Raw genomic sequence first — 16,587 nt, 5'->3', positions numbered from 1 at the left:
TGGAAAAATCATTACGGTACGGGATTACGGTACATCCTAGAAGAAAAGTGTAAATGTATAAAATGTAGAAAACCTATCTCTATACCTGTCCTTGGCTAAGATTAGTCTCATAAAACTGTCCTCGACTAAAATTTTCCACTTCAGACGAACTTTACTACATAATTATTAACCACGCCACGTCCTTGGTCCGAAAGTAACTGAGATAATTGGCAATCTGAAGTTTATATCTTATTGAAAGCTCTTGTCATCTCTTCTGAATTTAAATAAATTATTTTCATATCTGAAAATATTGAATTTGGGAGGGAAGGGCTTCTGAGAAAGGAAAATTGGAAATTTTCATAAGTTCAATACCTTAGCGTACTACTTCGTGCTTTCGGGGAGGGAAGGGCTTCTGAGAAAGGAAAATTGGAAATTTTCATAAGTTCAATACCTTAGCGTACTACTTCGTGCTTTCGGCTTTATATGGTCCAAATAAAGGTCCATGCCAAATTTGGTGCTTTCCTGACGAAATGCAGCTTTTTTGACGTTAGGCCACCGACTATTAGTCATACGAGTTGCAAATGAATCATAATCTTCATATAGTCATGGGCCTGTTCATATAGTCATGGGCCATATAGTCATGGGCCGATTAGTCATGGGCCTGCCCGCTTTCGGCTCTCTCTCTCGTGAAATGGAAGGATATTATTGGGAATTTATTTTTATACCAAGTCTCTCCTAAATTGGGAGTTCGGTGTACACAGCTTTCGTCAGGCTTGTATTACAGTTAACCCTGAGACACCTTCATCGTATTGGTGCTATAAATGTGACACTTTATACCAAGTCTCTCCTAAATTGGGAGTTCGGTGTACACAGCTTTCGTCAGGCTTGTATTACAGTTAACCCTGAGACACCTTCATCTTCATCGTATTGGTGCTATAAATGGGACAGTAGTACTGTGTTCTGTTAATTTGACGTTATTTTCTCAATCTTCCTCTTTTCATCAGCCTTAATTAACTCTTACACCTCATTTGAAAGCACTCTCTTTTAAACAGCTGACTTGAAAGCACTATATTTTAAACTCCTGGCTTATTAAAAGCACTGCTGAAATAAATAATTTACGAGGCCTTGTTCTGTTATGTCAGTGAGATTTCTTTTCCTCTTTTCATCAGCCTTAATTAACTCTTACACCTCATTTGAAAGCACTCTCTTTTAAACAGCTGACTTGAAAGCACTATATTTTAAACACCTGACTTATTAAAAGCACTGCTGAAATAAATAATTTACGAGGCCTTGTTCTGTTATGTCAGTGAGATTTCTTTTTCTCGAAATTAAATGAACACCAAAGGGTTAATTTCTAACCCCATTCCAACTTTTGCCAATGTTCATTCCCATTTATTGAAAATTATTTATTTTTTTCTTCTGAATAAACAAAAATATAAATATCGTACTTATAATAATATTTATGTATATTTTATTTTAAGCCCCACCATAAACGCGCGCGTATTCCATTTATAATTTGGATTTTAGATAATAATATTTATGTATATTTTATTTTAAGCCCCACCATAAACGCGCGCGTATTCCATTTATAATTTGGATTTTAGATTATTATTATTATACGGCGATATACCGGGTTGTGCGGTTTGGACTGTGGGTTAAAATAGTATGAAAATACAGGGTGTAATGAGTAGAAGTCATATAGAACTGGATGTAAACGATTGTGACTGGATTTGTGTTTTTCAATTTTCTTTAATCTGCTCTTGAGAAATGGAGGTGTGAATGAGCAAGATAATAATAATAATAATAATAATGAAAATGTCAGCAAAAAGTGAAAACATCATTAAAAGATCATATTCAAGTCAGGAGCTCATTATTGTTGTTGTGATTGTTCCTTCAAATACCCATTAGTCATACGAGTTGCAAATGAATCATAATCTTCCAAGTGTCATCACTTGCACTCGATCAGTCATCATATAGTCATGGGCAAAAACAACAACAGCAACAACGAAGTAACAACAACGAGGACGACAAAAACAGAGCATTCATCAATGCTTTCTCTGTGGATAGGAAAAACTGGGGGTGGGAGGAAAGGAGCGAGGGGAGAGAGGGGAAAAATTAAGGGTGTACCACTGCACTCGTTTCTTCAACACGTTGAACGTCCCAACCGGTTACTTGAAGTTATCTAACCAAGATTTCGAGTACCAACCGTATACCTAGGTTGTACCTCTATTTCTTCCCTCCATTATCCACCACAAGTATGAAAGTTTTCACCCAATAGCAGCAGTATTTCAGTAAAAAAAAAAAAAAAAAAAAACTTTCAAACTTGATTTGAACTTTGTTCATTAAGTGTAACAAAAGGTTTTTTTTATTCTCTTTTTGTGAAATTGTTTCTCAAAAATCAGTAAAAAATGTTCTCTCAGCATTTGATACATCCGAGCAGTTCCATCAGGTATAATGTACACAGACTGAACGAGCCAAAAAAAAAAAACTTTCAAACTTGATTTGAACTTTGTTCATTAAGTGTAACAAAAGGTTTTTTTATTCTCTTTTTGTGAAATTGTTTCTCAAAAATCAGTAAAAAATGTTCTCTCAGCATTTGATACATCCGTGCAGTTCCATCAGGTATAATGTACACAGACTGAACGAGTAAAATATAACTATACAGGGTGTGTTAGATTTACCTAGCGTACACCGTACAATATCAGTAGCAGTGAAAATCCAAGCATGGATGCTTGTCTAGGTGCGGCACAATACAGATCACTTACCTTGTACTCGAACCACCAACCTCTGGCTCTGAAGATCACCGCTAACAAGAGTGAGCTACTAATACATCAAGTATACCGGAAGGCGCGAACGTCAAGAGTTCGAAGCCCCGCCCGCCAGACCACGGAATATCCAATTTTCAAGGGTCATACTGTATAGTGTATTCAACAACCTGGGACCTGATGTGTGCGGCACAATACAGATCACTTACCTTGTACTCGAACCACCAACCTCTGGCTCAGAAGATCACCGCTAACAAGAGTGAGCTACTAATGCATCAAGTATACTGAAAGGCGCGAATGTCAAGAGTTCGAAGCCCCGCCCGCCATACCACGGAATATCCAATTTTCAAGGGCCATACTGTATAGTGTATTCAACAACCTGGGACCTGATGTTTTGGTACCGAGCAGCCGAGCACCTACATACTTTTTGTTCACCTTCTTTTGTTTGCATTTTATTTGTTGCTTTCCTTTCTTTTTTTCATCACATAAGATTTTTATTTACTTTTTAATTAAAAATTCTTTTTCTCCCGTAAAAAAAAAAGAAAAAAAAAACGTTAAATGCACAAGTTTTATCTCAATATATGAACGCTGAAAGTCCCTTTTCCATGTTAGATACAAACCTAAATTGGAACCTAGAGTTCGTCCCTTCCATTTTATCTTTATTGAGATATGGAAAAAGCAACGTTAAAAAATACATGCGAATTTTTTTCTAGATTCAGTCTGTACAAAATACAGATACAAATGGGGGTCCACAGCTTGGAAACGAAATAAGAAGAGGAACAGAGTAAGTTGTAGAAATGGGCTGATCAGAGACCTAAAGCACTAGCTGAGTTCTGAGACTTCTCAATAGACACATAGACAGGAGCAGCTACTGGAACCTTCTGGAGGAGTGAGTGACATATTAGGGCAAAAAGAAAGACAACTAAAATCAAACAAGGACAGAATTAACTGACGTGATGTGTACAGGAATTAGCTTTCTTGTCGTGGCCTTCTAGAAAGGAACCCAAAAAAAAAAAAAAAAAAAAAAAAAAAAAAAAAAAAAAACGTTAAATGCACAAGTTTTATCTCAATATATGAACGCTGAAAGTCCCTTCTCCATGTTGGATACAAACCTAGAGTTCGTCCCTTCCATTTTATCTTTATTGAGATATGGAAAAAGCAACGTTAAAAAATACATGGGAGTTTTTTTCTACCTTCAGTCTGTACAAGATACAGATACAAATGGGGGTCCACAGCTTGGAAGTAAAATAAGAAGAGTAACATAGTTGTAGAAATGGGCTGATCAGAGACCTAAAGCACTAGCTGAGTACAGTAGTTCTAAGACTTCTGAGTGGACAGGAGCAGCTGTAGCCTCTAGCTACTGGAACCTTCTGGAGGAGTGAGTGACATTTTAGGGCAAAAAGAAAGGCAACTAAAATCAAACAAGGATAGAATTAACTGACGTGACGTGTACAGGAATTAGCTTTCTTGTCGTGGCCTTCTAGAAAGGGAGAGGGAGGGAGGGAGAGAGAGAGAAAGCTTCTTGAGTTTTTTTTCTTTCTCCAGAATTGGGGTGTAGGTGTGTGGGAGGGGGGGGGAGAGGAAAATAGAGTGAGCACTTTATAATAATAGAGAAAGGGTTGGAGGGGAAGGGAAGCTAATAATTAACAATTGTTGTGCTCAGCAACGTTCCAGTAGCAATTTCTTTTTTGTCTTCAATTTAATTTCCCTGTAACGTAGGTTATAATATTAATTGTCTTACTAGTGCACTACTCAACAACTCAACCCTCTCCATATGCCAGCCTAGTTAGCTTGGAAGGTAGCGCGTCTGCCTTCTAAGCGCTAAGTCACGGGTTCGATTCCCGCCCAAGACGGATTTTATCCTAAACAGATAAGGTTCGTTCTCGGAACGGCTGGCAGTCTCCTATCCTTCTTCTCACTTCGATTTCGGGACGATAAGACCTTGGCAGTTACAGTTCCCTCTATCAAACCTCTTTTTTTAAACGTTTCCATGAAACATATCTTCCCTCAGAACACAAACGGGCTAAGCCACAAATTTGATTTTTTTTGTAAGTAGTTATCCAAGAGTTACTGGGTTCATAATGAAAGATGTATTCTATTATATTTATTCTTTTCTATTTCAGGTACCTCTGACAGAGTTTGTCTGATATCAGGTCAACCAGATGATATCAAACACATACTCAAATTCATCATGGAGAAAATCCGAGCCCGACCTGACATGAGTGGCGATCCTGATAGAGAAAAACAGGTATTATTGTTGACTCCATACCTTGTCTGGCTGAGGGACTATAAACAGAGAGTAGATCAGCGTCCAGCTAGGGGACTATAAACAGGGAGTAGACTAGTCCAAATTTCCTCACGCTATATCAATAGCGAAGGTTGAGTGCGAAGGGCATCCCACTCGGAAAATTTTGTTTTAGCCAAAACCAGTTGGCCTCAAAGCGATCACTCTAAAGCTGATTGAGAGGCCGACGACAAACGACGACCCTATCTGAACATGGGAAAGGCGAAGAAGATTATTTTGTTTAATTTGTGAATGTCACAGGAAAGTTGGTTTATTTTTATTCACCTGTACTCCTATTACTACAGATTATACTGATGCCAATATCAGGAATCGTACAAATTGAAATCTACATATTATATTACAGATTATACTGCCAATATCAGGAATCGTACAAATTGAAATCTACATAATATACTACAGAATATACTGCCAATATCAGGAATCGTACAAATTGAAATCTACATATCATACTACAGATTATACTGCCAATATCAGGAATCGTACAAATTGAAATCTACATATACCTAGGTAAATAATTTATATTTAAAATACCATTTTTAGCCCGTAGTTTATTCGATCGATATTAGTCTGGCTGAGGGACTATAAACAGAGAGTAGATCAGCGTCCAGCTAGGGCACTATAAACAGGGAGTAGACTAGTCCAAATCCAAATTTCCTCACGCTATATCAATAGCGAAGGTTGAGTGCGAAGGGCATCCCACTCGGAAAATTTTGTTTTAGCCAAAACCAGTTGGCCTCAAAGCAATCACTCTAAAGCTGATTGAGAGATATTATTCCAGCATACCCTTGTTTAAATTTTTTTCAACCCCATACCAGATTATACTGCCAATATCAGGAATCGTACAAATTGAAATCTACATATACCTAGGTAAATAATTTATATTTATTGGGGTTGAAAAAAATTAAAACAAAGGTATAACTTTCAAAAATCGAACGACTCTTCGTTGGAAAGTTAGCTACCGCTAATATTTCCACGTCAAACTCGGTCAAACCTTTATATCGCTTTCCATTAGTACGCTGACCATCGAACACGTGTTACCAATGGGCGCCCACACCCTACTTCAACTTTCAATGTAAAACGATATTTATGCTGTGTAAGGTATGTCCAGACTTGGACCTCTCTGTTGGAAGGTAATATATTTTTCCGAATATTGCCAGGATTTGGCAACAGAGGGGTTTGATACTCGTAGAGGGAACTGTAACTCCCAAGGTCTTATCGTCTCGAAATCGAAGAGAGAAGGAAGACAGGAGAGGAGAAAGCCATGCAGCCATTCCGAGAAGGAACCTTATCCGTTCAGGATAAAATGCACCCCCGCGCTACCAACCAAGCTAACTGAGCTGAGTTTGATACTCGTAGAGGGAACTGTAACTCCCAAGGTCTTATCGTCTCGAAATCGAAGAGAGAAGGAAGACAGGAGAGGAGAAAGCCAGCCAGTCCGAGAATGAACCTTATCCCTTCAGGATAAAATACACCCCCGCGCTACCAACCAAGCTAACTGAGCTGGCTCAAAAGATCTCAAATTATTTGTAGTACACACTACTCTTTTCTTGCACTGCAAAACAACAGTAAGAAAATAACAAAATTTGATTGAAATTCCCATAGAAAGAGGATAAAATTAGAGCAGGATCTGACAGACAGAAAATTAAATTTATGATATATGTTTCTCAAAAACTCAAATAGGTTTTGCTCGGATTGTTGTGAATTGTAATGACGTAGGTAATGGTTCAAATTACTGTAAATTTATTTTGGCATGCCACATCATCTTTTTAGGATTTATGAAAAAGAGAGAGGGGATGGGCATAAAGTGAGGCAGGTTAAGTGATTAAGTGAGGATCCGTAGGTACTTAAATGACGAAAATCTGAAAGAGAGAAGGCATCGGACATAACAGATTTCTTCTTTCATATACAATTACCCTATAAGGTCAGCTAGTAATGCCAGAATCACATTGTTCTTGATTTTCATGAAGCCAGTGGAATTTTCAAAAAACATTTGTCGACTGTCGTAGTCATAAGTGGCATGCGTTTATTCTGTTTTCATATCATTTTTTGTGCTCATCTAAGTATATCTAACATTTTTATGATATTATGATCTTTAAAGTGGCTACAAGTATAATATTATTATGGTCGTCTAGTTTTCCTTCCTATTTTTCTCTTCAAGAGACAATTTTTTGTTGACAACAAAGGTTTCAAGACGGGGTATAAAATTGTCAGCGCGTTTCTGGAAGTTCAAAGAACTGAAAAGTGAAAACTCCCTAACCTAAGAGTATAGCTACAAGCTACGGTCTATGTTCTCAAAACACGAGATTCGCAGGAAACACAAGAAGAATGTCGGGATATTAAATTTGTTTTTCAAGGGGTAAAAGGAAAAGTTTCCATTGTTAAACTTAAACGGGGATAGATAAATAAAAAGAATGGGAAGCATAAGATGAACAATAGTATGAAATTGTGATTATCTAGACTAGAGTGAGGGGCAGATGAGGGCTATTCATACTTGATCTCTCATCGTCCAACATAAATAAAAGGGCACGGAACGTCAAAATTTCTCATCGTCCAACATAAATAAAAGATTGTGCTTTTTTTTAAACACGAGATTCGCAGGAAACACAAGAAGAATGTCGGGATATTAAATTTGTTTTTCAAGGGGTAAAAGGAAAAGTTTCCATTTTTTTTATAAAAACAAAATTTAAAATAAGAAAAGTTTGGGAGGGGAAAAATTGTTGGTTTTTATTTTCTCCTCCCTCACTCCCCTCCTAAGATAGTTTAAGTTCAGGTTTTGGATGTGACATAGTCAAATTGTACCCTCCATGTTTTATGAGCATTATCAAGGTTTCTATTCAAAGAAATTTTCCTTTGATTTCAACTGAACCTTCAGGCTCAGCAACCAATAGATGAAGTGGGTTGCATAAAATTAGAAGAAATGCACTGCCATAATTTTATATTTATCTTTATGAATATACAAAATAGCTTGTATAATGTAGGTATATTCATTTTTTGTACATTTGTACCTATTTTTAAATTTTCAAGACTGCATTCAACTGAACCTTCAGGCTCAGCAACCAATAGATGAAGTGGGTTGCATAAAATTAGAAGAAATGCACTGCCATAATTTTATATTTATACAAGATAGCTTGTATATTCATTTTTTGTACATTTGTACCTATTTTTAAATTTTCAAGACTGCATTTTTTTTTTATAATATTGTGAACTATGAGGTATATTAATAAAGTAATAAGTAGATAAATGTACCCGATTTCAACAAAATAAAGAAGTACGGAGAATAAATAGTTTTTTCTTCTTCATTTTTAAAAAAGCCATTTTCCACGTAAAGTGCTTAAGAGCGAGAATATAGATTGAAGGATAAATTTATTGCATTGCACTAATCCGATGATACAGGGTCAATTGGAATCCGACCTTGAGTTTCCAATGTGCACTTCTCTGGAAAGTTTCGAGTAGTTCTTTTTTTTAGATTACGCTTTTGGCTTCTAGGTTTTGTGACCTTTAAGGGTAAATCCCTGGGTGTGCAATATTGCACTTGTCAAAAAAAATCTGACTCGTTATTATGACATTATTTAATTCTCAATGACAGGAGAAAGTAGTGCTATCTTCTGACTGCCCAGCATGCAGTCCAATGGAGTTCATGTGCTTATTCAGGTCAGGTTAAAGAGCTTGAAAAACGAGAATCTATGGAGTTCACTTTTTCGATTTTGAGGTCAAGTAAGTTCTGTTTAGAACGAATCTAAAATTTTAATAAAAAGAGTTGTGGAGCTTCTTTCACACGCTTTTAAAGGGAAGGCCAAGACGTCACACTGAAGTTCGGGGACTGTGCCGTCAAAACCGAGGTCAGAAGTCAAATGATCTCTCGTCCCTAGTATTGAATCATCAGTATTGTGTCACTGAGCAGTGCAACTGTAAGTCAAGTTTTATCAGTTGTTAATGTAGCGAGCTTGGAAAGTGTTTTCACTAAATCGAGATAAGTGTTTGACAACATGAAAATCTTGAGTACTCTATAACGTTGACATTTTAATTTTGACTCATCTCAGTGACAGGGTTTACTTCACACACACACACACACACACACACACACACACACACACACACAAACATTCATTTTTATAAATATATTAGATTAGATTGAACATAGAGGTTGTAGGTAATTTTGTTCAGAACAGCGACACTACTATCACGTCACGTGACGAGACGTAACGTGATGGTAGTCTGTTTCTATCTTTAGATAAACATCTCCTGAGCTGAAGAATAACTTCTGAGATGCATTCAATATCATGGTCAAGGAGATTCCAAGGACATTTGAAAATGTTGCAATCCCTGATCTGCCTAGTGCCTACGCTAGTTATAAACTTTGTATCGATAATCTTACCCACCCGGGGGGTCGATAAATACCCGGGTAAATACCCAATTTTTATTTACCCACCCAGTGGGTATTTACCCACGACCCATCACTATGTTAGTGTGTTTCTATCTTTAAATAATAAACATCTCCTGAGCTGAAGAATGACTTCTGAGATGCATTCAATATCATGGTCAAGGGGATTCCAAGGACATTTGAAAATGTTGCAATCCCTGATCTGCCTAGACTAGAGCCTACGCTTTATAACTTTGTATCGATGATCCAATGCTTCTTGCTAACATTGATATTCTATCTCTTCATATCTTCATACATATTAATAATTACCGGTTCCCTAGGTAATAATAATAATAATAATAATAATAATAATAATAATAATAATAATAATAATAATAATAATAATAATAATAATAATAATAATAATAGAAGTGGAAGGTAACCACTAGGCGAGGTTAACGCCTTAGGCGTTTTCTACCACCTAACCCTTAGAGCTCCATTATTATGTGGTCAAAATCTCAAATAAATGAGGATAAAATTCCATACCTCGACTGGGATCGAACCCACGCCCTCCTGTTTACCAGGCGAGCGTCTTGACCACTACGCTACCGAGGCAGGTTTTTTAGTATTCTGTCTTCCTTTCTCTTTGCTTTAATAACGGTAAGAACTTAGCAGTTACAGTCCAATTTATTAAACCTCTTTTTTCTTAAGTTTCCAAACAATATCGATGAGAAAAGCAGGAAAAATTCGAGGCATAGGTACCTATTGTTGTTAGTTTTCTATCAACACAATCACCTACAAACCTAATCAATACATTCAATACGCCTACAATTGGAACATGACAGATCAATCAAAATTTTGGCAAATCGATCAATTGGATACCAACATTACCAACAAACAATATTATTGTAAAAAAAAGAGATGTAGCAAATATTATATCAAAGGAATAAGGAACAAGCTGGGTCCGTCCCTCCGGCGACCAGTGGCGGCATTACCAGTGAGTGTAAAAAGATTATTGAAAGACGGAAATCGCAAAGGAAGTAAGTACTTAGTAATGCTGTGATACCGACTTGTGAAAAGGTTCTGCTTTAACACAAATAAATTCACAATTTGATTGATTGATTTGAGTACCTAGGCAGGTACCTAGAGTAGCAAGAAAATTGTACCAAACCTAAGTGTAGGTACCTAGCAAACAATTACGTATGATGTACCTACCTGTTTGTAGGTATACAAGTATAATTATTATTAGTAGTACATACTTATATCTACTATCTACACATGTGAAAATCGTCTATTGCAAATCATGCTCAGATTATTATCGCGATATGTTTTGCCAAATTAAGCAGACCAGACGGCCAAATTATTATATTTATGCATATCAGATACCTAGGTATGCATATTAGATACCTACATACATACGTATATGTACGTAGTTATGCATGTTAAATACGTACCTACGGGTATAGTCAAATCATGCTCAGATTATTATCGCGATATGTTTTGCCAAATTAAGCAGACCAGACGGCCAAATTATTATATTTATGCATATCAGATATCTAGGTATGCATATTAGACACCTACATACATACGTATATGTACGTAGTTATGCATGTTAAATACGTACCTATGGGTATAGGTACAAGAACGAATTTTTAGACCTGGATTCTAGGTACATAATTATTTATGTAGGTGTAGGTATTACCTACATTAGTTCGATCGTAGGTAGGAATCTCAATTGGCTACACATATACACTTGTTCATCAGCTCATTATCTATTCATCAAATCTATTCTATTCTACTCCTTATGTCCTATTACCTATTCTATTCTGTTCTATTCATTCTATGCCAATTGATTTTCTTGAGATACATTTCAAACTAGACTGTCTTAACACCTACAGCTGTATGTTGGATGGTGATTTGAATTCAATTGATTGAAAGACGTAAGACATCAGGAATAGTTCAAACTGGACTGTCTTAACACCTACAGCTGTAGGTTGGATGGTGATTTGAATTCAATTGATTGAAAGACGTAAGACATCAGGAATACATTACCTACAGAGCTAATAGATATACCTATCTATACCTACTTACCTACCTAAGAGATAAAGAGAAGAAGGACGAATAAATTAAAGATATGTGAACTTGATAAGTTGGCATACCAAAGTAGATAGATACCTACCTCTCTTCTGTATAGGTACATGGAAATAAAATTTATTTATAGGAATGTACATTGATTCAAAAAGAGAAGAGATTTACAGGGTCGTCGTTCATCCGAGCAGAATCTATTGAAAAATCTAAATCATGGATTTTATTTTTTTGTGGCAAAGCTGGAACATTTTCACAATTTTCTTGGGTACCGCAGGATAAACAAGGTATACCTATAACTAAGAGATATAATTATGTAGGTAGATATTCTTGGAACCACCTGTAGTTAGGTATTTCTAGTAGCGCGGTCAAACTTTCTTGACTTGGTGGGGCGAAGCGCTACCGTGCTCCTTAATTAAAGCAGCATTAATACTATGGTCGATAGATGTCGAGGGAAGTTTGTTAAATGTATTATTCAATTTTTTCTCTCTTCATGTCACCAAAATCCGCTCAAAAGGTCCGCCTGTCAGGTCTACCTGATACCTGATGAGCACACACACCAACACGTAGACTTGACCTGATCAACCTGTCAGAAATCGAACCTGCGGCCTAGCCGCCTAGCGCTTACAAGGCAGACGCGCTACCAACCAAGCTAAGTAGCCACCTTAAGATACACACGAGCAAACCTCTGTTCAACCGTATACCCTGTAATCTGTAACGCCACTAACATACCTACAACACACACTATGAGATTGGTACGTGCCAGCTAAGTGCCTATACTTTGGTGCGTTACTCTGATTATTACCTACCTGGTATGGAACTGAAAGTTTAGACCTATCTGCCTATACATTTAAAAATGGTCAAGCTCATAAGAACTTACCCGTTAGGTCATTTTTGTGCCATGTCGAACAACATAGATATGAAGGGTTTCGTAGATTCGTATAAGCTTAACCCATCCTTTAGGGCTGTTTGCTCCTACACCTAAAGCCTGATTCACACTATAGTGCCAGTCAAGGTCCGGTAACGGTCCGATCAAATGATTGTTGAAGGCAAGTAAATGCGAGTGTACACTCTAACGTTCTAGTCAAGGTGCGGTAATGGTCAGCTCACAGTCAAAAAAGCCTCGGAGTGGGCTTTTAGTGTATGAAAAAGGCTTTAGTTGTACTTTCAAGCCTGTATTCTTTGTTTTAGCTGTCGATGTCGGATATCTACATATAAATGACAGACGATTGTGACTGATCCACTCGATCCCTAATTCTTAAGTTTTGTTTCAAATGGAAGAATCAACATGGTATAAACGAACAATAATATTCAAACGTGGTATAAACGAACAATAATATTTAAACAAGGTTTTTTTTACATATTATTATGTTTAAACTACACCTATGAAATATATAAGACCTTGTTTAGACCTGCGGGAGTAAAGGGACTTTTCAGTCTCATTCTGGCAGGATAAACAAGGTATATTCTATTCTATTCTATTCTATTCTATTCTATTCAATAAAGCAATAGGACATTAGGTGTATCACGCTATCAAATAGTTATGATTAGGAACCTTCCTATTGCCAAGTAGGTAGTCAGAGGAAAATCTTGTACCTCAGCGGGGACCACATAGAGACGTCATGTCAGGACGCACATACCAATCTAAATGACGATACCTTGTGATTATATAGTGACGGTTTTTCTTCTGGTGTGAAACGATGAAATGGTTGATGAAGGAAAGATTCGAGTTTGAGTATTTAAGATCGCCATAAGGTAGGTGGATAACTATGTGATTACATTGGATATGACGGCAATTCACATGAAGTGGCTCTTTTAACACCGAAATCGTGCCCTATCTACAAGAATTTGACGATTAACTACCTATTATCCATGATGAAATCGACAGAATGGAAATATGTAGTTACATACTTATTCCCTAAACAAGGCATCAATTTTTTTCATCAAATTTTTGAGAAATACCCACCTCAAAATTATTAAATGACGCTACTTAACTTGTACGTCACTATTGAGACTCATACCGCATACACAAAAAAGTCCACTCAGAGGCTTACATTATTATATTTAAACTACACCTATGAAATATACAAGACCTTGTTTAGACTGCGGGAGTAAAGGGACTTTTCAGTCTCATTCTGGCAGAATAAACAAGGTATATTCTATTCAATAAAGCAATAGGACATTAGGTGTATCACGCTATCAAATAGTTATGATTAGGAACCTTCCTATTGCCAAGTACCTAGTCAGAGGAAAATCTTGTACCTCAGCGGGGACCACATAAAGACGTCATGTCAGGACGCACATACCAATCTAAATGACGATACCTTGTGATGATATAGTGACGGTTTTTCTTCTGGTGTGAAACGATGAAATGGTTGATGAAGGAAAGAGTTTGAGTATTTAAGATGGTAATAAGTAGGTGGATAACTATGTGATTACATTGGATATGACGGCAATTCACATGAAGTGGCTCTTTTAACACCGAAATCGTGCCCTATCTACAAGAATTTGACGATTAACTACCTATTATCCATGATGAAATCGACAGAATGGAAATATGTAGTTACATACTTATTCCCTAAACAAAGCATCAATTTTTTTCATCAAATCTTTAACAAATACCCACCTCAAAATTATTAAATGACGCTACTTAACTTGTATGTCACTATTGAGACTCATACCCCATACCTACAAAAAAAAAACCCACTCAGAGGCTTACATCTAAGGATTCTAAGGGCAAACAGCCCTAAAGGATGGGTTAAGCTTCTACGAATCTACGAGAGTCGTACCCCAATCCCCCGAATCACAAGTCGTCGAAATTTCCCCTCAACCACAGGGAGAAATACGAGTAATTGTCTTCTGTCGCACAGTTATTGTGCGTACGATTATGACATGATTGACAAGTCACATTCACCAAAGAAGAGAAAACGATGACTATGGTAATCAGTAATCACTGACGATTATGTGCTTCGTGGACACTTACGATTATGATTATGGCCAACAGTATAATCTTACATACTTATACTTATAATCATACGCGTAACTATAACTACTGTAACCACTAATCTCGTAACCATCTTGATGATGGTACTGCTGTCAGCAATGACATATTTGAAGGTGCTGCGAATGTGTCTATCAGAGTTCTGAAAATTAAATAAGAAACCGTCTCAGTACTTTCACGAGATATCAGCAGATTTATTTGTCTAAAGTGGATACTGGTACTGCCAGAGTTCTGAAAATTAAATAAGAAACCGTCTCAGTACTTTGACGAGATATTAGCAGATTTATTTGTCTAAAGTGGATACTGGTACTGTCTCTTTTGTCATGCGTTATTCAAACTACATATTATTTGCTGATCCAACAGACAGTATACTGTGTTACTTCAGAATTGAGTCGTGAGGACTAAGGACATAAAGATATGTAGGTAGGTATACCTTCTAAATACAATTCCATTTTGTTCGTACTTCTCCTTATAACTGAATTTGTGAGGTCATGAGGTGAGCTTTAAAATGAGGCCAGGGCTAGAAATATGAATTCAGACCTGTTTTGTTTTCTAATAAAGAGGAGAAACCTGGACGATATAACCAAGGTATAAGGTAAGTACGTAATAATAGAGCACAAGCTATCTCTCCCAGTTCCTATCCATATGTCGGATTTTCACATTACCTATTTTCCTTATAGGGAGGCAAAAGGTACAAAGCTTTTTATATGAGTGCATTATTAAAGGTTAAAAGCAAATACACATAAATAAAGCCATCACATCGTCTTTAGCAAAATATGTGGCAAAGACTATATGAGAAAATAAAGCATCAGTGGCTATGCAACAGCGAACTACAAGTCCTGCGAATTTTTTTTAAATAAACCTCTATTCCTCTGACTGTATTTATTAAAGGTTAAAAGCAAATACACATAAATAAAGCCATCACATCGTCTTTAGCAAAATATGTGGCAAAGACTATATGAGAAAATAAAGTATCAGTGGCTATGCAACAGCGAACTACAAGTCCTGCGAATTTTTTTTAAATAAACCTCTATTCCTCTGACTGTATTAGGACTAGAAGTTGGACCATTTGTTGAGAAAACCTTGGAATGTTCTCATTCATCAAGTTCGTATATTTGACTCTACATAACGAAACATTTTGGTAGGAAACAAACTGAAAATCCTTCTCTAGACAAGGAAGACTAGAAGTTGGACCATTTGTTGAGAAAACCTTGGAATGTTCTCATTCATCAAGTTCGTATATTTGACTCTACATAACGAAACATTTTGGTTGGAAAAAAACTGAAAATCCTTCTCTAGACAAGGAAGACCAGGAATAACTGGAAAAATACAAACGTCACTTTTTAATGAATATATGTTTTACTTTTTAACTTTCCACGCCAGGGGGTCTCTGGTAACAGGGTTGAAGTTTGTACATCCTACACTAGATGAAACACCACCCTGAGGGAGGTCGAAGTATGTATTGCGTTTGAAGAGTCTCATTCGATTTGTTTTAATTAAAACCAATTTGAGTTGCACAACATGTTTTCTATTTTCTTGATTAATTTGTGTTTTCTTCGCAGTTCATGTAGCTTAAATGTTACCAATTTGAACTTTCCTTGATTATTATGTTATGTTGCTTACTTGTAACATGGAGTCTCCACCACACAGGCGAGAGTCTGATAACATGATAACTAATAACAATCTTACCATGGATGCAGGAAAAGGAATTTTGTTCTATAGAATGTCAAAGTTTCTTCACATATTTTCTCCTTTCTCGCAGTTCATGTAGCTTAAATGTTACCAATTTGAACTTTCCTTGATTATTATGTTATGTTGCTTACTTGTAACATGGAGTCTCCACCACGCAGGCGAGAGTCTGATAACATGATAACTAATAACTAATCTTACCATGGATGCAGGAAAGGAATTTTGTTCTATAGAATGTCAAAGTTTCTTCACATATTTTCCCCTTTCTTTATCACCATTATGCTGTGGTGTAAAACAGGGGTGACCAACTTTTTGAAGTTTGCGAGCCTTTTTATATTTTAGAAGCAGAAAAAATATTTCACAGGACACAGTTTGAGCACCTCTGTCTCAAAATGACTTTATC

At 36.6% G+C, this 16,587-nt stretch overlaps 1 protein-coding gene across 1 annotated transcript in view; it reads left to right on the top strand.

The window, feature by feature from the left end:
• Positions 1-16,587, top strand: part of LOC103505441 — a 60,390-nt gene that overhangs the window by 5,846 nt on the left and 37,957 nt on the right. Inside the window, exon 4 of the mRNA XM_008469771.2 lies at positions 4,868-4,992. Within this exon, the coding sequence (XP_008467993.2) occupies positions 4,868-4,992 (125 nt within the window). The remainder of the gene's footprint in view (positions 1-4,867; positions 4,993-16,587) is intronic.

Source organism: Diaphorina citri, unplaced genomic scaffold, assembly GCF_000475195.1.
Source record: "Diaphorina citri unplaced genomic scaffold, Diaci psyllid genome assembly version 1.1 scaffold174, whole genome shotgun sequence".
Classification (NCBI taxonomy): Eukaryota; Metazoa; Arthropoda; class Insecta; order Hemiptera; family Psyllidae; genus Diaphorina; species Diaphorina citri.
This window is presented reverse-complemented; position numbering and strand designations above follow the sequence as displayed.